Below are 27,075 nucleotides of genomic sequence, written 5' to 3'. Positions count from 1 at the left end.
AATGTGGTGCTACAGAAGAATGCTGAAGATTAGATGGGTAGATCACATAACTAATGAGGAGGTATTGAATAGATTTGGGGAGAAGAGGAGTTTGTGGCACAACATGACTAGAAGTAGGGATAAATCGGTAGGACATGTTCTAAGGCATCAAGGAATCACCAATTTAGTACTGGAGAGCAGCGTGGAGGGTAAAAATCGTAGAGGGAGACCAAGAGATGAATAGACTAAGCAGATTGAGAAGGCTGTAGGCTGCAGTAGGTACTGGGAGATGAAGAAGCTTGCACAGGATAGAGTGGCATGGAGAGCTGCATCAAACCAGTCTCAGGACTGAAGACCACAACAACAACAACTTGATAATTACGCCTAAAGAATTGCAGTGAGTGGCAGCAATCACAAAAATTCCTGTAAGTTAGAGAATAATAAAATACACATAGAAGAAATTGTGTGCTGTAGACGTTTCAGTTGAAAGACATATCAGTCGAATACCATGTAGAAAGACATAGTTACCGTACATAATTATTCCTTACTGTCTATTGTGTTTGTCCCACAGAACAGTTTTAGAAGTTTTCTGCAGCTACGTCGATTTCGTTCTTCAGTGTTATGGTGAACAGATGTCATATGGATTTCTATGAGTCGAGTTTGACGAACATTGGTACATTGTCTCAGCAATTATCACTTATAGCGTGCGGCTGACGTAATATTACGGCGCTTGCGGGCAATGGGAATATGCGGCGAACACAATACTACGTCACGTCAATTATGATAATTCTCCACGGTGTCAAACGTATATTTACGGCTCCCGCAAACGTCTGTCAAATCCGCATGATTAATAGATTTTGTTAGATGGAAAAACTTGTCGTTTTTGAAATATTTTTTATCGTCTCCGGTTTTTTAGACGTTAGCTGATGTTCAAGTTCTCTCTGTGTCGTGTGTTTTGTGTACGCTTGTATTGATTTTGTGTACAAACTATGCAGTAAAGAGAAGAAACGTCTATAGCAAATGATTTACAGAGTCCTTGCCGATTATGCAGATGAAATACCTGATGATGGGATTTTCTCTGCCTCGTGATGACTGGGTATTGTGTGATGTCCTTAGGTTAGTTAGGTTTAAGTAGTTCTAAGTTCTAGGGGACTGATGACCATAGATGTTAAGTCCCATAGTGCTCAGAGCCATTTTTGAACCTGATGATGGTTCAAATTTCACATTTACCGTGTTGTTTTCGCAGACTGTTGTTATGAAAGGTTCACCTGCTTGTATGAAAAGTTCGCCTGCTTGTAAATCAGGAAATCAATTCAAGCATATGGTTCCTGTGAGTGTGATGTTTCAATTTGTATCACACTGTACCAACAACGAATGCAAAATTTTGCATTGTTCTTGTGTTTTGTGTGTTCCTTTAGATTTAAACTGGCTTCAAAAGAAATTTAAACAAAAAGATCGCCTGTTTACTTCCCGAGGTAGTATTTGAATAACAGAAGTCCTTCTCAGTTTTTATCTATGATTATTATTTAAACTGAAATATCATTTGTGAATTCAGATTTAACAGTAGCAATGCCAAAATATGTATATTTAAAGTAGAAAGTCTAATAAACCTAAAAAAGTTTTGAAATTACAACTATATATTTCTACACACGAGTTACTACTTCCAAAAAACGACGTATGCCGATGTCCAAAATAAAATCAACAAATCACTTTTTCCCCATTCTATGTCTAATTCACGATACAATCATAGCAATTGTCAACAGATGTCCGTACGATCGTGTTCTGCACGGAAGATGGCATTCTGGTCAACGGACAACCACACCGACGATGACGTCAGGTCACCTATCAACCGGGACAGTGTTTGCCGGGTAGTCGTACATCCACAATCGCTGTGTACACAGTCACAGATGGTGCAGTATGGCACAGAGAAGACGCCTTCAGGGCTGTCTGCGGTGGAATGCTATGGGAAGAGTGGAAGCAGGAAAATCGCAAACTGATGTGGCACGGTGGCTTAATGTGAATCGTTCTGTTGTTTTTCGGATGTGGCGACATTTTATAGAGATCTCAACTGTATCCCGAAGACCAAGGCGGGGCCGACCACGTGCAACATCAGAAAGAGAGAACGTTATTTGGCTGTTAAGGGGCTCCGGAACGCCCTATACTTGCAATGTTAAAATAACGCTTATAAATTACATCTTTCCTCACAAAGTATTTGAGGTAGGAAGTTGAAGTTTTTACAGATTATTTATTGGAATATGGGCTACAACTTAACACAGGGATTTTACAAAATTTTAGTTCAGTTATTAAAGATGATTTTTTTTCAATTGTAATGAAAATTCACAACATTTTTTTGCAATTTTTTATTTATATATTCAAAAATATACAGGTTTTTGGAAAAAGGCTGTGTTAAAGTATGCAGAGGGTACTATGTAACATTTACTGAAAGTTTGAAACAAATATGTTTGGAAGATCCTTAGAAAACATGTAATTAGTATGAGAAAATAAAAGTTTTGGGAATCGAGCGACAAAGATTGGATTAACTTTTTAGTGCATTCCAGGTCCATGGGATGAATTATCTTCATCCTCTGCAAACTCCTCCTCCAGCTTCCTTTTGTTCCTCCCCCTGTTTACGCTTGCTTGTATTTCTAGACTCTTTACAGCCCTGTCTGCAGCCCGAAGGCGTTCCTTGTCTAAAGCAAGCATCGCTCGTTGTTGTGTTCGTAGATTTTGCAACCATTTTCTTCAGTTTCAGTTACTGCAACACTGTTCCAAAAGGTGGTCATGTATGAACAATTATCACATTTCAGTTGTATTTCACTAGCAAGTCCTACGTGCTTTATTATGGAGAGTTCCAGACCAACTTCACTATAATGAATACATCTTACACAGTTTGAAAAAATTCCTTTGAGAACCGACATATCAAATATTTCATTCACATCCGATTCGCCCACAAAACATTCATAGTTTTCACTCATTGAACCAAGCTTCTTCTGTGAAGTATTTTCTTTCCCACTTTGACTGCTATGGGCAGGTGTACTTGAGAGGTTAGGTTCACTCACTTGGTTATCGTCTTTATTGTTTACAGTAATAACACATACCTTTGGCTTTCCAACATTTCTCCTTTTCTTAAAAGCCTTCAGAGGATTTCTAATAACTTTACTTTTACTCATTATTATACTTCAACAAAACAGAGACTCAAGAAACAGAATTAATTACGAATATTTTCGAGATAACGACAGAGTAAATAAACATGAAACAATCGACAATCACACCAGCGATATATATTGAACCATCACAGGTTAGCCAGAACACATACTTTATCTCACATCACTAAAATGTACCTGATGAACACGGACGTTAATAATAACACCATTTGACAGCAGTTTAACAGCGCCACAGTGGGTCACGCCCATGTAGAACACATTTCAAAAAAAATTTAAAAATGGTTGTAGTCTTCGGAATTGAATAAATTATATATCTATTAAAAGGTAATAGTCTGCAGATTCAGAAAACGCAAAAAAGTAAAAATTGAACTTTTCATGATTTTGAGCCTTTCCGGAGCCCCTTAAGGGCACTACGTTACCGCCTTAGTACTGCGCAGCAACTGGCATCTGATCTCGCAGCTTCCACTGGAAGTGTTGTATCGAGGCAAACGGTGTACAGAAGACTTCGGCAGAGTGGCCTTTATTGTCGGAGACATACTGTATGTGTACCTCTGACGCGTCTCCATAGAAGGGAACGTCTAGAATGGAGCCATTAACATGCCGCCTGGACGGTCGAACAGCGGGCCAATGTTTCTTTCACCGATGAGTCACGATTTTGTCTGGACAATGATTCTCGACGCATTCGCATCTGCAGGGATCGTGGTGCACGATTTCGGGACCGAAACATTGTGGAAAGAGACTGATACCGAGTATGATCCCTAATGGTGTGGGCAGGGATTATGTTGACCACTCGAACACATCTTCGTGAAATTGTACTCTTAAATCGGCAAGGTTTAATTGCTGTCAGGTATCGTGACGAGATCTTGGGAACTCATGTGCGGTTTTTGCGAGGTGCTGGGGGGCCCAGACTTCGCATTGCTGGACGATAATACTCGACCCCATAGAGTACGCGTAGTTGATGTTTTCTTGGGAACGGAAGATACCGCACGCATGGCGTGGTCTGCTCCCTCTCCAGATTTGAATACCACAGAACACGTCTGGGATGCACTAGGGACACGGGTTGCATCATGTCAGCATCCACCAACCACTCTCCAAGATTTGCGAGCAGCGCTGCAGGAAAAATTGGCGTTATTGCCTCAACATGACATTGATGACATACACAGCACGCTCTGTCGCTTGTCAGGCCGGTATTGGTGCCAGAAGTGGTCACACCTCATAGTGAACGCTTTAACCAGTTGTCGGAATGTTTGTGTAAATCCGCCAAGTTGGATAAAACGAGGAACATTTTTGTCTACCGTCATGCGTGTTGCAGCTATTTACGTTCTGTATTCCTTATACCGTTTCTGCTTTACTATCACCTGGTTATACTGTTTTGTGGCAAAATAAACGCAATCTTGCCAAATTTTGGTTTATTGCTTCAATTTTGGACACCTGTGTATTTCAGCCAGTTCAAATGTAATGGCAGCTACGTACAAGACTAGAATCCTAAGTGTTAAAATAATGACGAATGATTTAAGTTGCGATAATGAAATTGATGCAAGGGAACCCTAACAAATGTGTGTAACAAGCTGACCAGACAGACTGTTAGACATGCCCTTGGAAGAGTATACTGGTCGCTTTGGAGCAATGTTGATGGTGTAGAACCAGCACCAGGTGGCCACGTGTCCCTTCATCACTGATGTAAGTCAAGGAAGTGAGGCTGTATGTACGTAATAGTCGGTTGTACAGAATCACTGCAGTAACCGGGGCCGACGTGGGGATGTGACAGAATGGCAGAAAGGAGCTATCGCGTTTAAACGTGTCTGTGACCACGCCGTGAATGAAGTTGTCGGGTTTGTGGGTGTATCAACGCAAGATGTCCAGCGTGTCTACAAGGAATGGTGCAGACCTGGCTGCCATTTAATATGGTGTAAGAACAGTTGTCGTAAAAAAGTCCTGACCGACAAGGACTGAAGATGAGCGTCACACACTGTCATTGGTTTGAAACCGGACAGGAACTGCTGCTGTCAGCGAATGTAATACATCTCAACACTTTCCCTAGCGAACAAAACGAACGCAATGGGCATATAATGTCGGATACTTCGTAAAGCCACTATTCGTAGCGGGGACAAAAAGCTGCACATATAAAAAGCGCAAAACAACACAGAAACTGGACAGGAGCTGTTTATTCAGTGGCTAGAATAACATTAATGCACACAGTAATATATCAGTTTGATACAGTGACCTTTAATTTCATGGATTTCATGATATAATTTGATGGAAACCTTTATCAGTATATCTATGTGAGTTTTGGTACCCATATTTCATGTGCAATCGGGCCGCCCTTGTTTAACTCAGATATTTAATTAGTTATCCATTACGTGACTTCACTTTTTCATTCGCTTGGTCTCTTGGGCGTCGATCTGTTCACTGTATAGGTCACTGGGTTCAGATCTCACAGCGTCATTAGTGCTCAACTGACACCTCACACTAGCTAGTACTACACCCTTTTCATTCAGCTCATGGAGACGACGTTCTGTAGCGTGCGTGCCATAAGATACCGAAAACGTTGAAGAATCATGCTAGCCCATTGGCGCTCAAGCGGCCGCCCGCAGCAAGCTGGTCGGAGCTAGGTTGAAGGCAAGCTTACTGTAAGTGAAGGGCCAAGTGCGCTCAATGCGCAGCTCACGCAAATTGCGAACGTAATTGTGTTTTGAGTCGTGGTTTGTATTAACAAACACTAGCAACAAAAATCGCAACACGAAAAAACAATTAATATACAGTAATGAAACTTCGGAAATACAATTGTCTAGGTAGCATATTTAAGTGATTGATATTGCAAGATAGGTCAATGTAAGCGTAAGGAAAGCCATTGCAGATATGAAATGCTGGTACACTAATAACCGGCCTCACTGCCACAATGTTGAATAGAAGCATGCAAATGTGCATCCGTTCTGTTGTACAGCCGGATGTCAGTTTGTCGGATGGAGTTCAATGCCTGCTGCACTTGGTGGGTCAATACATGCACAGTTAATGCTTTTTGTCGATGACGCTGGAGTTGCTGTCCGTTGATGTCACATATTTGCTCCATTGGAGACAGATCTCGTGATCGAGCAGGCCAAGGCAACATGTCGACACTGTAGAGCATGTTGGGTTAAACAGCGGTATGTGGGCGAGCGTTATCCTGCTGGAAAACACCCCCCTGGAATGGTGTTCATGAGTGGGAGCAGAACAGGTCGAACCACCAGAGTGACGAACAGCTTTGCAACCAGAGAGCGTGGGATAATCAGGAGAGTGCTCCTGTTGTCGTATGAAATCACACTCCAGACTATAACTCTAGGTGTAGGTCCAGTGTGTCTAGCATGCAGACAGATTGAGTGCTTGTCCTCAAGTGGCCTCCTTTAAGCAGCACACGGCCATCGCTGGCACCGGAATAGAACCAGCTTTCATCAAAAAACACATCAGACCTTCACCCTGCCCACTGATGTCGCAAATGGTGGTGGTTCAGGGTTAGTGGAATACATGTTCAGGGCATCTGGCTCCCAGAAGTAACAGGTTTATAACAGCTGGTTGTGTCACTTTTCTGTCAATTACTGCTCAAATTGTTGCTACAGAGCCGGCCGTTGTGACCGTGCGGTTAAAGGCGCTTCAGTCTGGAACCGCGTGACCGCTACGGTCGCAGGTTCGAATCCTGCCTCGGGCGTGGATGTGCGTGATGTCCTTAGGTTAGTTAGGTTTAATTAGTTGTAAGTTCTAGGCGACTGATGACCTCAGAAGTTAAGTCGCATAGTGCTCAGAGCCATTTGAACCATTTTTGTTGCTACAGATGCAGTACGACGCGACCCTGTCGGTGGTGACACATGGCCGTCCGGAGCCCGGTCTTCAAAAAAAATGGTTCAAATGGCTCTGAGCACTATGGGACTCAACAGCTGTGGTCATAAGTCCTCTAGAACTTAGAACTACTTAAACCTAACTAACCTAAGGACATCACACACATCCATGCCCGAGGCAGGATTCGAACCTGCGACCGCAGCGGTCGTGCGGTTCCAGACTGTAGCGCCTTTAACCGCTCGGTCACTCCGGCCGGCGCCCGGTCTTCTTGCGACCATGTATTCTCGTGACCACCGCTGGCTGCAGTCGTGTGCAGTGACTACATTCTTGCCAAGTCTTCCTGCAGTATCGCAGAAGGAACATCCAGTTCCTCGTAGCCCTATTACACAACTCGTTCAAACTCAGTGGGAGTTGATAATGGCATCTTTGTTGCCTTAAACGCATTCTCGACTAAAATCAACTCACCACGTCTAATGTCAAAAGTAACTAAGGCTCATGGCCGTTAGAGCGTGTATTTAAAGCAAACCTGATTTGCATCTTCGCTGTGGCGCTACTAGCGCCACTCTCACGCGACTGGCGCGAAATTTGAATAGCTATCATCTTTCAGACGCGGAAACACGCCTAACGGCTTTCGTTTGCGTCGCACAACTCCTGTTCGGTCTTTCTTTTTTTTCCTACGGTGTACTTCTCGTTGTTCTTTCATTAACTTCCATATTGGTTTTCGCGTACTCACGTAGTATGTGGTCCAATGAGGCGGCGTCATACTTGTAGGAGACGACAGTGGCGTCAGTCCTGACGCACTCCGAGATGGCAGCGAGATGAGGTGCCCTACTGGACGCCAGCACCATGCTGCGCACCTGGTCCGGCCGGCCAGAGAGCATCGTTAGCAGCTGTGACTACGATGGAAGGAAAACCCTGTAACATGCGTGCATAACATCAATTGAATTAGAAGTCCAGCAATAAGTAATCTGTAGCCATAATCTTAGCTTTCGAGTTATCTTATGAAAAATGAAATTCTGGAAGGAATTTAATGCAAGTGCGATTAACATGAGGTAGGAAATTGGTTTCTCATATCCGTTCAGCCGGATTCTTGAGCAACTAGTCCGCGAATGGCGCAAAGAACTGAGCACTAATAAGATCTGGAACTGAGTCACGCTTCACTACATAGAAATGAACCTACAACTCTGCTTTTGTAGATGATATGCTATTTTTTTTTGGGCTGTGTAGATGTGGCTGTTGAACAAATCAACCAAATTAAGACACAAACGGAAAGCAGGGCATCTCTGTCTCTTTAGAAAAATTGGGTTAATAAGGAATTTCCAAGAGGCATTAAATACGCTTTGATTAGTTCGAGTAAAAACAAGGAAAGTAAGGTAAACCAAATATGTAGATGACTGACTTGACTAAATGTCACATATGAGGCCTTGGCCTCACACAGATATAAAATGGATCTGTCTTACTAGCTAATTAAGGGCATCTCTAATGAAAAGTGCATGTCTTGGAATGCCAAGTTCAGACGCTATTGTTCTGTTACAAGACCATATGAAGACGAGAGTGCGAAAGTGTTAATCTCGTCTCCTGTGGCTATGATCTAGTCTTTGTGTGCTGGATTCTGTAGGTATATTGATACTGGTCGAAGCAGTCATGGGATAGGACAAGGCACAGTGACGCTTCCTCTGGAAAATATTATATATGAGAATACTGCAACGAAAATACCGCTTTTGTGTTTTTTTCGTTATTTATCTGACAGATAAATGTGGGAGGCCCCCGGGATTTTGGTGGGTGAAGGTGGGGGTGGGACGAGGGAAAACATTATTTCTCTACATGTATTTTTCTCCTTTATTCAGTTGTGTTTTTTTTTTTTTTTAAGATCGAAGTTTTCGCCGAACTGTACTGAGCTACCGTACAAGCACTTACGGTCAATGTTGCTAGCGACGCTTTTGTTATTTAATAAATTTAAAATCATATAAAAACGACACGATTTTATAGAATGTCCAATTTTTTTGGGGCAGTGTCCCCATGCAACACAAAGCACTCGTTGACAAAACTGTAAGTTTTCGTGACGCTTTACGTTGCTGCCAATCTACGGAAGCCGGCACTGATCGGCGCTGCAGTAGCTATTACGCATGATTCTGATTATTGTTTGACTTGAGCTGTGGCCTCAATTTAATTTCCTATCAGTTTCCAGAATGAGATTTTCACTCTGCAGCGGAGTGTGCGCTGATATGAAACTTCCTGGCAGATTAAAACTGTGTGCCCGACCGAGACTCGAACTCGGGACCTTTGCCTTTCGCGGGCAAGTGCTCTACCAACTGAGCTACCGAAGCACGACTCACGCCCAGTACTCACAGCTTTACTTCTGCAGTACCTCGTCTCCTACCTTCCAAACTTTACAGAAGCTCTCCTCCTTTCAGGAGTGCTAGTTCTGCTAGGTTCGCAGGAGAGCTTCCGTAAAGTTTGGAAGGTAGGAGACGAGGTACTGGCAGAAGTAAAGCTGTGAGTACCGGGCGTGAGTCGTGCTTCGGTAGCTCAGTTGGTAGAGCACTTGCCCGCGAAAGGCAAAGGTCCCGAGTTCGAGTCTCGGTCGGGCACACAGTTTCAATCTGCCAGGAAGTTCCTATCAGTTTCATTGCTACAAATAAGTACCACACGTGAACATGAACGTCGCTTTAAAGTACTTTTACGAAAAATTGTTACTTGCATGCGTCATTTCCTTCTCAGCAAGTTGTCAGAATGTTGCGCAATCTGCACATATTGTCAGCACTGTTGATGTTTCCCGCACAACATTCTTCGTCCTGCGGTCACTGTAGTGCTTCCACATCGTCCGCCACGCTGGCCTCTAACACGACTCAAGAAAAACTGGACAAGCTTTATAACCTATCTGCTTCTAACTATCGAAATAAATTTCAGAACGCAAACTGTTAATCAACTGTGGTGATGACTGAACAGCGCTATCGCCAAATTAAACGATAAATCCCCATGTCCAGCGTGTGACGGGTTTGTCAGCAATAATTAGGCCAATCATAACTTCTTTAGAGATTAAATATGTTTAATTATGCACTGAGAGAGTTTCTAAAACCCCTTTGGTGACAAGAATACTGGTAGCGTTGTTTCATTAATAGGCCTGCTGAAATTTCTTGCTGCTATCATAAAAATAGCGTTGGCAACAAAACTGACGGGTGTGGTTTTCGGTTGTTATCGTCAGCTTGCTGGTGTTCTACATGCAGTGTGTTTCGGATATAAGAGCTGTGCTTGTTCTAATTAATTCAGTGAACATTTGGAGTGACAGCAGTGTGCAAGTTGTAGTTTTTGCGAAAATGAGGCTTCTTTGCTTTTGCAAGTACTACAGGTATCTGTGAATCTGTTAGGCAATCCTGTTTATATTGTTTTTATTTTGAGATAGGCTACAAATTTTTCAAAAATAATTTATTAATACTATTTTCTACATTATTTAAAGCTTTCCTTATTTGTGCAAACATATTTCAGTAGGTATTTTAATTATTTATTTCCAGGATAGTGTTGGGTTTATATGCATAGCATATAAATCTGGTGCATACAAGTGATAAGAAAAACGTTAGAGCTGTGAAGAATTTGTGAAAGAGCTAGAGAAAATAAAACAACTAATAGATGGCTATTTTTACCAAAAGATAATCCAGTGTCGCATGTGTGTAATCCTTCGGTGTTAGCAGAAGCAGAGACTTGTTCCGAGCAGAAACCTAAACTAACAGCATCTGATGTAGGCATTTAGCCGCCTAACGCAGAAGAGGTAAGCGAACAAAAGTCTGAATCTGATGGATGTAGTGACTGTGGCTGGAATCCAAGTGATGCTGGGCAATGGCCATATCCATTTAGAGACAAAATTATTAGAAAGGGTTTTTTCAAATATTTACCTTTGCGTAGTCCAACAGTTTATAGACAAAGAAATTGGTTAGTGCGGAGTGACAGCCAGTTAAAAGCTCTTCTGTTGACCATGTTTACTAGTGCAGAATGATCACAACACGCCTGTTACATTTAGGTTGACTGCACGAAAGCAACTGATCGCGAGAATAGTTTGTCGCACAAAAATAATTATTTAGCATACATAGATTATGAACAAAGGCAAGCGGATAACACTGTGCGTTCCACGTTCCTGAAGATATTGCTGAAAGAAAGAGACTTATTACGCGAGCCGTTAAAAAGAATTTCAGATGTTACTGTCTTTTTAATCTCACGAAATTTGCGTTTTAGGCGAAGTAGTCAGCAATTAGGGCGCCAAATAATGGTTTTTTCTTGGGGTTTGCCGAGTTATTGGCTAAGTATGGCCCATTTTTATGGAGGGATACCATTAATATCAAAAGCTATCGGGAGAAACACACAGTGAGTTTCTACGAGGGTCAGTCAAAAAGTAATGCCTCCTATTTTTTTTTCTACGTTTAATTGTCAGGAAATTTAAATGCAGTTACATAGGTTGAAAACCACAACATTGAGGATCATTTTGTCATTTTTCAATGTAATCTCCGCCCATCTCTACAGTTTTGGTCCATCTTTGAACAAGGGCATGTATCTCAGCACGGTAAAAATCACAGCTCTGCTTCCTAAGCCATTGACGCACGGATGTTTTGACGGCCTCCTCATCTTCAAAATGAATCCCACGATGAGCTTCTTTTAGTGGCCCGAACAGATGGAAGCCTGATGGTGCCAGGTCAGGGCTGTATGGGGGATGAGGCAAAACTTCCCATCCAATTTTGACAATCTCGTCAGAGGTATGACGACTGGTGTGTGGTCTTGCATTGTCATGCAAAAGAAGAACATCTGCCATTGATTTTGTTGGGCGAACTCGCTGAAGACGTGCTTTAAGTTTGTTGAGGGTTGTGACGTATTGAACAGAATTTATTGTGCATCCCTGCTCCAAAAAATCAACCAGAATCACACCCTCTGTATCCCAGAAAACTGTTGCCATAACTTTCCCTGCCGATCGCACAGTTTTGAATTTTTTCTTCCTCGGCGAGCTTGTGTGACGCCACTCCATTGACTGCCTCTTTGATTCGGGTTCAAAAAAATGCACCCATGTTTCGTCCCCGGTCACAATTTTTTTCAGAAACTCATCTCCCTCCAAACGGAAGCGCTGCAAGTGTTGGGAGGTTATTGTTTTCCTTGCCTCTTTATTCTGATCGGTTAACATTCTTGGAACCCACCGTGCACAAACTTTTGAGTACCCCAATTGTTTAATAATCGTGATCACACTGCCTTTACTAAGAGAAATAATGCGACACACTTCATCTGCAGTCACCCGACGGTCACCACGAATGATGTCATCAACTTGCTGAATGTTGTGTGGAGTCACTGCACTCACCGGCCTGCCGCTCCGCTTTTCGTCAGTCAACGGTGTTTGCCCTTCAGCTTCCTTACAACGACGAACCCATCGTCTAACAGTGCTGACATCCACTGTCACAACACCATACACCTTCTTCAGTCTTTCATGAATGCGTATGGGCGTTTCACCTTCTGCATTCAAGAATTCAATCACACAACGCTGTCTCAAACGAACATCGATGTCGGCCATCTTACAAACTTCTGCTGTGCTGCCACCTGTTGACACAGAAAGTTACTACTGCAGTGGATTGCAGAAGAAGGTTTGAGGAATGGCGCCAAATTCAAATTTTTCACTTAACTTAATTTCTTTAAGTAGAAAAAAAATGGGAGGCATTACTTTTTGACCGACCCTCGTATGTTTATGTAGGGATAATATATTAAAGAAAATTTTAGAATCAAGGCAAGAAGTCCTGCTTTTCTTCATTTATTTGCAATGCTAATCCTGATGTGTCTAAAACCGAACAGAACATTCTGATTTTCAGGTATTTTTTCATAAAAACGAAAAGAAATGGAAAATTAATGAGGGGTTTCTGCAAAATTTTCATATGCAGAAAAAGACAGATGATGCAATTACTAATCCTACCATAGATGTATTTAACAAGCATGAAACCGATTTATTATCGTGGTCAGTGCTTTGTGCAGTGGGTCAAATATAACAAGGTAAATAAAAGGTGTGTAGTCAAAAATTAGAGACATTTATCCGCTGGCAACATTTACTCATCGTGCAGTTCATACTCTGAAATTAGTAGGGTTACATGGTACTAGAAACAATAAAGTACGTACATTCTTGAACCATCTGAACCAGCTGTACAGTTTTTCAGTGGAAGCCCACAGAGATTATTAAGATTATTAAAAACACTGGCGACCGATCTCTTCAGGGCCTATCTGAAAAACTAGATGGAGCGCAAGAACTGAGGCAGCGAAGCCTAAGGCTGAACAATTATCAGAAGTAATAAAAGCTTTGAAATACACAAAAAGTCAATGCAGTTTGTCTCAAGAAGGGGTAGCATAAGTAAATGCGCTGATCAATTATTTCTCCAAGTTTGAAACAATGAGTCTCTTGAATGTGGAAGGGGACATTTTGGACCATATAAATGTAAGAAGCTTGATTCTGCAGTCAAAAGATATTTCTCCTGATACTGAAATGAAAAATATCAATGCCGTAGTTAAGGACATAAGACCTCTCTGGCCTCAATCCTTAAGCAGAGCTAAAAAATGGCTACTAAATTAGGACCAAGCAGTTTTTTTTCTCAAAAAAGAGAGGAAAGAAACGGAAGATTTCCTTTGATAGATCTGATTCGGGTAATTGTGGAGCACTTAACACACTCCCAGATAACATCGAGGAACAACAGTTTCAAAAAGAAGTTTTTGCCATAATCAAAGACAAAACTGTTTCTCACCTGTATTTTCGCTAAGAAGAAATGAGAATCATTTTTGCAACTTTTGAAGTTATTGTCGGAATAAATACAATATAGAAACTAATTAGAATGTATCCTGATGATCTGAGTGATCATCTCACCAAAGAAATTCAAATGTTTAAGTCACTGTGCGCAGCTACCTCTCGTATTTGACAAAGACAACAGAATACAAATATGTTCTATTTCTTCTGAATGAAATTTATGAGCTGAGGTTATAACCTGTGTTTCCTGAACTTTGCATTGCACCCAGGATTTTCAGTATCCTACCAGTGACTGTTGCTAGGGGTGAAAGAGGATTTAGTAAATTGGCATTGATCAAACTTACTGACTGCTGACAGTTGGAAATAAATTACATGGCGTAGATTTGTGTTAGTGTGTCAAAAAGCTTTGTACTTCATGAATTATTATAAAGACAATTAAAAATACATGTTAGTTATTATCTAGCTTATGTTGCAATTAAATGACCTTGGAAAGTGCAAGTGTTAGTGTGGGTAACCTACCTTCAGCGACAGGGACCAATGACCTTGAACGTATGATGTCATCACCTGCTCTCCCCTTCTGGCTTTCTCCTCCCCCCTTCTCCCTCCAGACAATCACAGTGTAGTATTAAAATGAAACAACCAATCATCATCCAAGATGGTGAAACTAGCCCAGTTTTGCTAGAGGGAAATTTAAAATGCGTCTGTCCTATCTTCACCCAATCAAAAATAGAAGATGATGGAACACGCTCAAATGTGCTCTATGTTCCCACACCCACTCCCTATTCTCTCCAATAAATTATTGTGAGGTATTAAAACGATACACATAAATGGGACGAAGCTGCCTTACTTCATTTGAAAATGAAAGATAATTATGTACACTTACATACCTTTAGCGTGTCATAAAGTGATATAGTGGTCAAAGATATGTATTATTTACATAAAAATGTGTACGCATATATATCTCTGGCATCACACAAAAACGACTTAAGGTCAAATCTGAGGGCTTATATGCATGACTATCAGGCTGCCTTAGAGGAGCGCTACAGTATAAGATTACAGCAGAGATGTAAATAACAGCAGAAATCCAAGTAGGAACATTGATAGAGAGAAAAATGTACACACAAAACACGCACAGGACATCGCTAAATTACACTGCAAAAAATTTCCCCCATCCATCTGTGCTGCTACCAACACCACAATTGTGATAGGAATATGACAGGTACGTATTTTATTTTAAATAAATAAAATGCGAAGAGAACTCCTGTGGTCGTGCACACCTGTGCCACTGCCGCTGTTTCCTCTACTGCGATGTGCTCCTTTCTGGATCCGCTATACTTCTGTTGGTTGAGCCATTGGTCCGTCGTAGCGCTGCTACTGTCCGTTATGGCTCATACTGCTACTAACGCGCGCACGCGCGCGCGCGCGCGCGTGCGTTTGTGTGTGTGGACAACTATATAAACCATTTACCTCCAACCTTGCAACTGCAAGAACGGTGGTCCTCTCTCTCAAGTCAACATACCAGGCAGTTCAGGGACCAGTCAGGGACACTAGTCTTAAGACACGCACTCTTCTAATTTTATATAACTAGTCTCTTAGTCATTTACTAGAAATGATTAAACTTATCTGTTACTAGCCCCAAGTAAGGAAAAGTTGTATTTACATTTCGTTGCGCTGCTACCATCACTTAACATCTGTTCCTGTTACCGTGGAAACATTATATGTTGGTAACACCCATATTAACTCTATTCTCAACAAGTCGTTGGAAGTCCTCTGCAGAAATATTGAGCTATGCTGATTGAGCTATGCTGCGTCTATAACCATCTGCAATTGAGAAAGTGTTGCTAGTGCAGGATTTTGTGTACGAACTAACCTCTCAGTTATGTTCCATAAATGTCCAATGGGATTCATGTCGGACGATCTGGGAGGCCAAATCATTCACTCGAATTGTACAGACTGTTCTTCAAGCCAGTCGCGAACAATTTGGGCCTGATGACATGGCGTACTGTCAGCCGTAAAAATTCCACCGTTTTTGGGGAACATGATGTATATGAATGGCTGTAAGTGGTCATCACATACCCGAACATGTTAATACAGCCCACACCATTATGAAGCCGCCACCCTCTTGCACAATGCCTTGTTGACAGCCAGTGTCCAGGGCTTCTTGGGGTTTGCACCACACACGAATCCTACCATCAGCGCTTAACAACTGAAATCTGGACTCATCTGTTCAGGCCACGGTTCCAGTCGTCTAGCGTCCAAACGTTTTGGTCACGAGCCCAGGATAGGCACTGCAAGCGATGTTGTGCTGTTAGCAAAGGTACAGTGTGTAAAGTTTTAGATGGCTGACCTCTCCCTAGTTCTGAATCGGCAGAAGTCGGTAAACGTCGGGAGGCTTCGGGAGGCACGCAGTTTCGACTGCTGCCAACATTACGTAGCTGTGTTGTACAAGGTAGCCATTGTCGTCTGCTTCGTTATTGTTTTGCGATGTACTGCTCTGCGTGGTTTTATATACTTTTTTTAACACGTTTGCGAAACGTGTTGCGAATAGTGTTACTAGTGAAGAAATAATAGAAAAAAAAGTCATGCCTGACGCGGCACTTTTTCACGCATCTCGATGTTTACCTCGTCATATCTCCTGAATTATATGTCGTAAAGAGACATAAATTTGCCGGCGAATTTACTGATGTATGTGGATACTGTATGCGAAATATGTTGTGATTAGAGTTAATAGTAACGAAAAAATACATTAAAACGTCACGCCTACTGCGGCAGATTTTCGGTATGTACCGAGAAAATGTAGTAAGCGACCACCTTTTTTTTCTTTCATTATTTTGTGGGGGTGTCAGCGAGAAAAAATTTCGCAAAGTTTTCAAATTGTATGTAACGTTTGTTGCTAGTCGCTAAGTGCTCTCATTCTCAAACAGTGGATGCATAAATCTGGATGTTTTCCCGCAGTGGCATTTCGTTGTTTATGACGTCATATCTCCTCAAGAATGTGTATTATTTCTTTTTTTTCGACTAGGAACCTTCGTGGGCGTACGGAGAACAAATCACCAAAATTTCATCGCAATCGGATGAATGATTTGGGAACGCAGAGAGGGCAGACATACATACATTCATTTTTATATATAGAGATTGACAGTTACGTTATACTATATGACCTGTTTAAGTATATTTAAATTGTATAATTAATAGTTTAACATTGCAGGGAATGAAAAAAAAATTGCGAGCAGTGAGAATCGAATCCGGGTCTGCTGCATAACAAGCCTTGACCTACTCAATTGCGCTACGCATGTTGCATTGTCATAACTGTTGAAACATAGTCCATTACCTTTTCGGGCGTTTGGAGAACAACTCACCAAAGTTTCATGGCAATCGGATGAATATATCGGATGAATATATATAGATTTTAATGTACATGACGATTTCAGTTTCGTTTACGAACAACATTTAAAGCGAGTTTTACTTCCAAGCCTTTCGTCTGCTTTCGTGTAAGCATGACGCTCAATTTGTAGTGCCAGCACTGCAACTGGTAGGCGTGCCTTGTCCCCCCCAACGGCTCATCTCCCCTCGCCCGCCAATGCTTGCTTCCTCCTCTCCCCGCACTCCCCTCACCAATCTGCCGTCTTACAGTTAACACACTGTAGTCACACTGGTCGTCTGCTGCCACAGCCCATTAACGCCACATTTCGCCGTGTTGTCCTAGTCAGTGGATACGTTCGTCGTACCTCCCACATTGATTTATAGGATCTTTCACGCAGTTTTGCAAGTCTGTTAGCACGGGAAACTCTACGCAAACGCCGCTGCTCTCGGTCGTTGAGTAAAGGCCGTCGGCCATTGCGTTGTCCAAGGTGAGACGTAATGCCTGAAATGTGGCGTTCTCGGCACTGTCTTGACAGTGTGGACCTCGGAACATTGAATTCCTTAAAGATTTCTGAAATGGAATGTCCCATGCACCTAGTTCCAAACTGCCATTCCGAGTTCAAAGTTTTTTAATTCCGGCCGTGCGGCCATAATAACGTTGGAAACCATTTCACATAAACCACCTACGTGCAAATGACAGCTGTGCCAATGCACTGCCCTCTTATACCTCGTGTACGCAATACTGCCGCCATCTGTATTGTGCATATCGCTATTACACGACGTTGTCATCTTAGTGTAAAAGTGATTTTGTAAACTAGTCAGTTACCTTATTTCTCTCCCGAAGACGCTGTCTTTGTGAGCAGAGTGTAATCTGTAAAAAAATAATGCCAGAAAGAGGACATTAATAATTTTGGTTTGCATAGTAGAATCCTCTGGAACTTCCAATAGACAACACTCCAACATTGACGAAGTGCCTCCCCTTTCAGAGGTACATTCTACACTGCGTGATCTACACTTGCCAACGGAATATGATCAAAAGTATTTGGACAACTACTACCAAACATTAATACATTGTGTGTCTACCGGTCACCAATATACATCAAACCTAGGTCCACAGCAGAAAAGTACTTACATTACTCTAATGCTGTTGTGTTAGGTATGGGATGCATACATCACTGTTCTACCAGTTAAGCACAGATCAGAATTATCTTTGGAGTGAGCACTGCGTTCTGCAAATGGTGTCAACATTAAGCTGGAATTATCACGTGATCTTGGGACGACGTTGGTCGTTTAAGGCCAATTCGCACTGGCCATCAAGTCACCTCACGCCATATAAAGTCACGTTCCACAGTGCATTTCAAATGACGACATTCACACAGTTCGTCAATGAACCATGCCCCATCTCACGCCACGCGAAGAAAGTTTTTCCGGTGTCGTCTACTGCAAACACTAATGCTGTAGTAGTAGATTTTGTGCTTCCATTTCTTCGTACTCTTTATTTTCTTATTGCGCTTTACTTTCGTCGCAAACTGGAAATGTTACATGACGACTTCGATGTTTTTTTCACTGAGTGTTCTTAACACAAGCCAGATCAGATATCTGAAAGCGAAACATTATTTAGGTTTAACAATAGCAGAACAGAGCGGCCACCTACAATGTACGATTTATCGTACATCGTATATAAATTGGAACATAAGCTGACAAAGCAATTTAACGTTTTAAGTGAAATGGCTTTAATGAAGGAGGAAAATGCGATTGGTTGTGATTTTATTAGTTATACAAGAAAAAAATGGTTAAGGTAAAGAGGCTCCATTTATTCCTTTACAGCTATTGTTTGATGTGTTTGTACATATATAGTTTTTCCCTAGCAAATTAATGTCGATGTTTTAAAATGTTGTTTCACCTGCGGCCAAGAACAAAATGCTATGAAGTTTGCTTTGGTCATTAATAAACTTTGTCGTCGTTAATTCCCCAATACTGATACTAGGCCCTAGACACTGACTTTTTGTATCACAGATGGCGACTCGTAATCTCACTTTCACCTTCCGGCACTGGGCTCAGCAAACTAATGTGTAGCGCAAATACAGGCTGACATAACGGTGCCGTGTCGTGACGCCCGTAGATATTTCTCTTCAAACCTAAGAGCCCAGTTTAATCCAGGTATCAAATCCAAATGGTTTGGTGTCTACAAAACGTCTATACCAAATACACAGGACCAACGAACGGAATATGCCTGCACTAGTATTATAATGACACAAAAAGTTTATAGGACGCATTGCGGACAAAGATACTTTGTCCGCGTCACGTTACCACAGTTGCAATGATTATTGACAAAACAAAATCAATTCTGCGCATGTGAATGCTCTGTCCATAGATATTTCTACTCTATGTATTTAAGTAGCAATAATTTATAATCTCTCATCACATCTGATGACTTCTTTGGAGCAATGATGATTTCAGATTAGAACAACGTATTACTAATTTTCTCTTTTTTGCCTTGTTTTAATAGAACTACTTTTTTAGATCAAATGTAATAGTCTGACTACAAATGTGTTATTTGTGATGAAGAAAAGACTCATGTATGTGAAACATACAGTCATAATGCGGTTAAGTCTGGAGTAATCAGTTTAGAAAACAACTTATTGTTGTAGAGCAATCTCCATCTTTTGTCCGAAATACTTCACTTGTTACTTCCCTCTTATTCTCCTTCTAGCCACGATCTGTTAAGATGCTTGTATCAATGTAAGTGTCTTTGAATGAGAATATTCACTAATTTCTGTTCAAACATTATGCCATATTCTTTTACTTTCTACCACTAATACCCTTCGTGTGTTAGTTACAACTTTTATTGTGGGAATGCGGGTGAGTCTGATTGTATGAAGGCGAATAACCGGCTTGGGCGATGTCTGTTTAGCCATCATTATGACTATCTCTCTGACATCGCTATGAATAATTGTAATTATTTGGGCCTTCCTGCCATTTATCATAGGAAGTCAGATATGCTAATGTGAAAGACATTGGCACACTTGAGACATTCGAAGCTGACTCGGTCGCACAAATAAGAAACCAAACCAGTTATTCCCGAAGCACATACTATTTCGTGCAAATTGAAATTTTCATCGTCAGCGTAATTCTCCAGTAGAGTTAAACTGGCAACGGTTCATACGGCTAGTAAAATAGATCTTTAATACGTTACATGTGTAATTTTATTTCAGAACGTGTGTGTTTCATGATTGTTTCTTTTTTCATGCATGTCAATGACACGTAGTGCGATGCTAATTTTGAAAACAGTTCTGTGTGACTAAATGTCTCGAAAGTCATGCAAACTTCATGTAGGTAAAGTGTCCTGCGATGAATCTCTAGTGGACAATTTATTACTATGATGTACGGTTTTAGTTTTACAAATATTGTAAATAATGATGTCCTGTGGTACCAGTTTTAACAGTTCTGAGTCAAAATTACAACCTTACGGTTAACAATTTAAAATATAACTTTACTGGCGCCGAAAGCCATTATATAATTATTCACACAAGGGATATTTCTAGGTTCCGGCGCTGTGTTTTATTCGTGTATCCATGATATTAGTCGCATTCAAGATCGTTAATTTGATATGTTCGTTAACGGTACATCAATTAATCGGTCTAGCACTCTCCAATGCGGTCTTAAATAGAACAGTCGGCTGCCGAAAATCAGCTGTAGTAACATCGAAGCAAGCATTACAAGTTGTACCTGTAGCTGTAATACGCGACAGCTGAACAGTTAACTTGCAGTAGGAAACAATTGGCGTTTTATGTGCTGTTCTTGACACTTAACTTCATTTTTTAGTCTCGATGTCTTCTTGTATCCTTCGACGTTTACGTTTTCACTTTTGTCAAAGCTCATAGTTCAAGTTCACAGTATCAAATTCATACACTGACTGACCTTGAATAACTATTATTTCTGGAGTCACAATGACAAAAATTGTGTTTCCCATCAGGAAAGGAATTTATGCTGTGGCTACGTTTACTCTGCATTGCGTACGGCCACGTGCACACAGCTTTCTTTGTATTCTATCCGAAACATTCTTAGGACTGTAGCAGAGATCAAGCACATAAATTTCTGTGCCTTCAACGGGTCGATTTGGAGGTTAAATGTAAAATAGTTCAAAACTGTTTGCATAAACTGCAGGTTATTTGTGGATGATGTTGTCGGCAGCAGGGTGACCCCCACCTATTGGTTGTCGGAGGGCCATTTCTTCAAAATATCTACACAGTTATGTTTTCCACTTTTAAAAATGAATGTAATACATAAATTGCTTAACCGGATGATAGGCCAGCGGGTCTGTATAACTATGTAGTCTTTCGCGTGGAGTTTAGCTATATGTGTTCAAAGAGTAACTGCGCTTTCGAGGTCGATGGTCACATAGCCTCGAAGAGCATGAAACTTCTGAGGATGTTCGGTGTAACTTCAGGTCAATAAGCTGAGATGAAATGGAGCCATATCAGACCAGTATAAACATTAAACATTACACATTAACGGCACCAGTCATTAAGGCCTAAGTCCATAAATTACGGAAACATTATGAAACTTTAGGGAGCGCCCGTAAGGGTAGATGGAGCAAATCTGCTGGCCGAGGTAGCCTTGCGACTGGCTGATGTATATTCAGCGCTTTACAGATCATTACTTGACAGTTTCATAGTATACTTTATGTACGTCACTTTAAAATGTCCTCTCAACTAATTGCGCAAATAACTTGAACAAAACGTTCCAATCAACACACAATCAGTTTGGAGCTGTACTTACAATTACGACGTTCGAAGGAGACGTTCGAGGTGCTCAGCTGGACAGGCGACTAGCATGCGCAGAGCCGCGTCGGCACGCACCTGCGAGCGAAAGCGGCCACCGCCGGGGCCAGCCCATCGATTTCTGTCGCGTCGTCAACACAGTCGGTCACCACAGCGACAACTGCGGCTCGCCAGGTCACACAGTACATTCTCGTTCTCTTTTTCTTTAGCCATTTACGTTGTAAAGGGTAAACAATGCTGTGCAGGCATGCATCAGACGGCTAGTCGTCGGAAGATATTACTGAACCTATCAGGGCAGAGCAGCATCCTCCATTAATTCTATTATTATTTTGAAGAAACAGATTTTTATATATATATATATATAAAACTTCATGAAAACAAAGTATGGAAAAATTAAAAGAGTTGATAGATTCAAATACCTGGGGGAGTGGATCCAAGCCAATGGACTGGATAACACAACAAATAAAGAAAGAATAAAAAAGTTAGAATTTGCATATAAATTAACACAAAACTACTACAATAAGAAATCAATATCCATACAAGCGAAGATTAAACATTATAATTCAGTTATTAGGACACAAGCAACGTATGGATCAGAGTGCCTAACATTGAATAAGAAAGGTGAATTAAGAGAACTAGAAAAAAGAGAGAGAAAAATACTAAGAAAAATTCTAGGTACTGAGAGAAACAAGGAAAACAGGTGGATTAAAAGGAGAAATGAAGACCTATACAAAAATACAGAAACGATCACAGATACAATGAGGAAGAGACGGCTAAAATTTTATGGACATTTAAAAAGAATGGAAGAATCACGGATTACAAAGAAAATTTTTAATTACGTTAGTAAACTGAAAAAAACTGTAAAGAAAGACGCCAACAAAATAGATGTTACAGAAGAAATAATACGTGACAGGAATCACTTTAGGCTACTTATAGAAAACGCAAACTATGAAGAAGATGAGCCAAAACCTCGACCCAAGAGAGTGTGGACAGATGAACAGAGACGAGCAGTTGGCGAGAAAATGAAGAAGTACTGGGAAGAACGGAAGAAAAAGAAACACCATAAGTCTCAAGTTGTATGCGGTCCATAGCTGGCCAAATTCATAAATTAAAAAAAATAATATCTGCATCTACATATATACTCCGCTAACCGCAAGAAGTGTGTGGCGGAGGGCACAATTCGCGCCAAAGTAAAATCCCTCCCCCCCCCCCCCCCCCCCTCTGTTCCACTCGCGTATTGCGCGACGGAAAAACGACTGTCTGGACGCCTCAGTACGACCTCTTATTTCCCTTATCTTTGAATGGTGATCATTGCGCTATTTGAAAGTGGGTGGTAATAATATATGCTCTACGTCCTCGGTGAAGCTCCGATTTTGGAATTTAGTGAGCAGCCCCTTTTGTATAGCGGGCCGTCTATCTGCAAGTGTGTTCCACTTCAAACTTTCTATAGATTTGTAACGCTCTCGGGATGGCTAAATGTACCAGTCACGAATCTTGCCGCTCTTCTTTGGACCTTCTCAATCTCTTGAAGCAGACCCAACTGGTAAGGGTCCCATACAGACGAACAGTACTCTAAGACTGAACGAACTAAGGTATTGTAAGCTATTTCCTTTGCTGAAGGACTGCATCACTTCAGGATTCTACCAACAAACCGCAATCTAGAGTTCACCTTACCTGTTACTTGTGTAATCTGATCATTCTATTTGAGATCATTTCCAATAGTCACACCCAGATACTTGACGGACGTTACCGCTTCCAAAGACTGGGCATTAATTTTGTACTCCTACATTAATAGTGATTTTCGCCTTGTTGTACGCAGTAGGTTACACTTACTAATATTGAGAGATAACCGCGTCATTACTACACGCAGTTATTTTCTGCAAATCCTCGGTGATTTGTTCACAACTTTCGTGTGATACTACTTTCCTGTAGACTACAGCATCATCGGGAATACCATCGGGAATACCATCAACCAGATCGTTTATGCAAATCGTAAAAAGCAACGGACCCATTACGCTGCCCTGGGGCACACCTGAAATTACGCTTGTTTCTGTTGAAGTCACCCCATTCAGGACGACATACTGCTCCTTGTCTGTTAGAAAACTTTCTATCCAACCGCATATGTCATCGGACAGACCGTATGCGCGCACTTTTTGGAGCAAGCGACAGTGCGGAACTGAGTCGAACGCCTTTCGAAAGTCGAGAAATATGGCATCAACCTGTGAGCCGGTATCTAGAGCCTGTTGTATATCATGCACAAAGAGGGCCAGCTTTGTCTCGCAAGACCGCTGTTTCATAAAACCGTGCTGGTTTCTGTTGATGAGCTTCTCAAGAGTCTAGAAAGGTCATTATGTCTGAACACAAAATATGTTCCATGATTCTACAACAAATCGATGTCAGTGAAATTGGCTGGTAATTATGTGCATCCGATTCTCTACCCTTTTTACAGATTGCTATGACCTGGGCCTTCTTCCAGTCCCTTGGAACTTTCCGCTGTTCCAATGACCTCTGATAGATGGTGGATAAGAATGGTGCTATATTTGTAGCATAATCACCATAAAATCTTACGGGGATACGGTCTGGGCCAGATGCCTTCCTGGCGTCTAAGTATCTTAACTGTTTTACAATCCCAGATACACTAAACACTATGTCAGCCATTATTTCGTTTGTTCGATAATTGAAAGGGGAAATGGTGCTGCCTTCCTCTACCGTAAACGAATTTTTGAAAGCTAGGTTTAGAATTTCGGCCTTCTGTTTATCATCATCAGTTACGTTACACGTACTGTCAGCAAGAGCAGGTATTGAATTATTTGTAGCGTTCATAGATTTTACGTACGACCAAAATTTTTTGGAGTTATTTTTAGAATCTGCAGATAAAACGTTGCTTTCAAATTTGTTAAAAGAATCTCCCATTGTCCTTCTGACAGCTGCTTTCATTTCGCATAATTTCTGTTTGTCAAACGACTGTGCAAAATTCTCTGCTTTCTCAGCAATTTCGTAATATGTTTGTTGTACCAATGTGGATCCTTTCCCTCACCTATGCTTTTGCTAGGCACATACTTCTCTAGCACATGGTGGACAATACCTTTAAATTCCGACCAAAGATGTTCAATATCTTTGTGTCCCGCAGTGAATGTTTGGAGCTGACTATGAAGATATTCATTAATTAAACTCTTATTTGCTTTCCCAAACAAGAAAATTCTACCCTGTTTCTTTGGTTTTTTTACAACTTCCACTGACATAGAAACCACAACGACAATATGGTCGCTAATACCTTCTTCTAGATTAACTTATTGAAAAAGATCAGGTCTGTTTGTCGCCAAGATAGCTAATATGTTCCCATCTCGAGTTGGTTTTCTAAACAATTGCTCAAGGTTGTGTTTTGAGAGAGCTCCTAGAATAACTTCACACGAATCTTTACTTCTGCCCTCTGTTATAAACGTGTAATTTTCCAAGTCAATGGATGCTAGATTAAAGTCTCGGTCTGTAACTAATGGATAATTTGGATATTTACTTCCTATGTACTCAATACTTTCCCTGAAACGTCCTGCGACGTCTGTTGCGGATACTGGTGGTCTATAAAAACTTCCTAATACAATGGTAAATCCTTGTCTGATTGACAGATTTATCCAGACTATTTCACAGTCCGACCCAGTATCAATCTCAACTGGGTTTAAACAGCTTTTAAGTGCAATGAACACACCACCTCCCATAGCATCAGTCCTATCCGACCTAAACATTGTCCAATCCGAGTTCAAAATTTCACTGCTTTTTATATCTGGTTTCAACCAGCTTTCAGTACCTAATACAATATTGGCATTGCTACTGTTTATTTCCACCCCCATGAACCATGGACCTTGCCGTTGGTGGGGAGGCTTGCATGCCTCAGCGATACAGATGGCCGTACCGTAGGCGCAACCACAACGGAGGGGTATCTGTTGAGAGCCCAGACAAACATATGGTTCCTGAAGAGGGGCAGCAGCCTTTTCAGTAGTTGCAGGGGCAACAGTCTGGATGATTGACTGATCTGGCCTTGTAACATTAACCAAAACGGCCTTGCTGTGCTGGTACTGCGAACGGCTGAAAGCAAGGGGAAACTACAGCCGTAATTTTTCCCGAGGACATGCAGCTTTACTGTATGATTAAATGATGATGGCGTCCTCTTGGGTAAAATATTCCGGAGGTAAAATAGTCCCCCATTCGGATCTCCGGGCGGGGACTACTCAAGAGGACGTCGTTATCAGGAGAAAGAAAACTGGCGTTCTACGGATCGGAGCGTGGAATGTCAGATCCCTTAATCGGGCAGGTAGGTTAGAAAATTTAAAAAGGGAAATGGATAGGTTAAAGTTAGATATAGTGGGAATTAGTGAAGTTCGGTGGCAGGAGGAACAAGACTTTTGGTCAGGTGATTACAGGGTTATAAATACAAAATCAAATAGGGGTAATGCAGGAGTAGGTTTAATAATGAATAAAAAAATAGGAGTGCGGGTTAGCTACTACAAACAGCATAGTGAACGCATTATTGTGGCCAAGATAGACACAAAGCCCATGCCTACTACAGTAGTACAAGTTTATATGCCAACTAGCTCTGCAGATGATGAAGAAGTAGATGAAATGTATGACGAGATAAAAGAAATTATTCAGGTAGTGAAAGGAGACGAAAATTTAATAGTCATGGATGACTGGAATTCGTCAGTAGTAAAAGGGAGAGAAGGAAACATAGTAGGTGAATATGGATTGGGGGGAAGAAATGAAAGAGGAAGCCGCATTGTAGAATTTTGCACAGAGCATAACTTAATCATAGCTAACACTTGGTTCAAGAATCATAAAAGAAGGTTGTATACCTGGAAGAATCCTGGAGATACTAAAAGGTATCAGATAGATTATATAATGGTAAGACAGAGATTTAGGAACCAGGTTTTAAATTGTAAGACATTTCCAGGGGCAGATGTGGATTCTGACCACAATCTATTGGTTATGAACTGCAGATTGAAACTGAAGAAACTGCAAAAAGGTGGGAATCAAAGGAGATGGGACCTGGATAAACTGAAAGAACCAGAGGTTGTAGAGAGTTTCAGGGAGAGCATAAGGGAACAATTGACAGGAATGGGGGAAAGAAATACAGCAGAAGAAGAATAGATAGCTCTGAGAGATGAAGTAGTGAAGGCAGCAGACGATCAAGTAGGTAAAAAGGCGAGGGCTAATAGAAATCCTTGGGTAACAG

The 27,075-nt window shown here is 41.3% G+C and overlaps 1 protein-coding gene across 2 annotated transcripts in view; it reads right to left on the bottom strand.

The window, feature by feature from the left end:
• The window catches only part of LOC126474952 (serine/threonine-protein kinase Nek8), a 321,061-nt gene extending 299,078 nt beyond the window's left edge, over positions 1-21,983 (bottom strand). For both annotated transcript variants that reach the window (XM_050102469.1, XM_050102470.1), the window contains exons 1-2: positions 21,850-21,983; positions 7,687-7,868 (exon numbers count right to left, since the gene is read on the bottom strand). In XM_050102469.1, the coding sequence (XP_049958426.1) occupies positions 7,687-7,834 (148 nt within the window). In that variant the 5' untranslated portion in view covers positions 7,835-7,868; positions 21,850-21,983. The remainder of the gene's footprint in view (positions 1-7,686; positions 7,869-21,849) is intronic.
• Positions 21,984-27,075: the final 5,092 nt, after the last annotated feature.

This window comes from Schistocerca serialis, chromosome 4, assembly GCF_023864345.2.
Source record: "Schistocerca serialis cubense isolate TAMUIC-IGC-003099 chromosome 4, iqSchSeri2.2, whole genome shotgun sequence".
NCBI classification, from domain to species: Eukaryota; Metazoa; Arthropoda; class Insecta; order Orthoptera; family Acrididae; genus Schistocerca; species Schistocerca serialis.
Note: the sequence above shows the minus strand (reverse complement) of the source record. Positions and strands in the feature narration are given on the sequence as shown.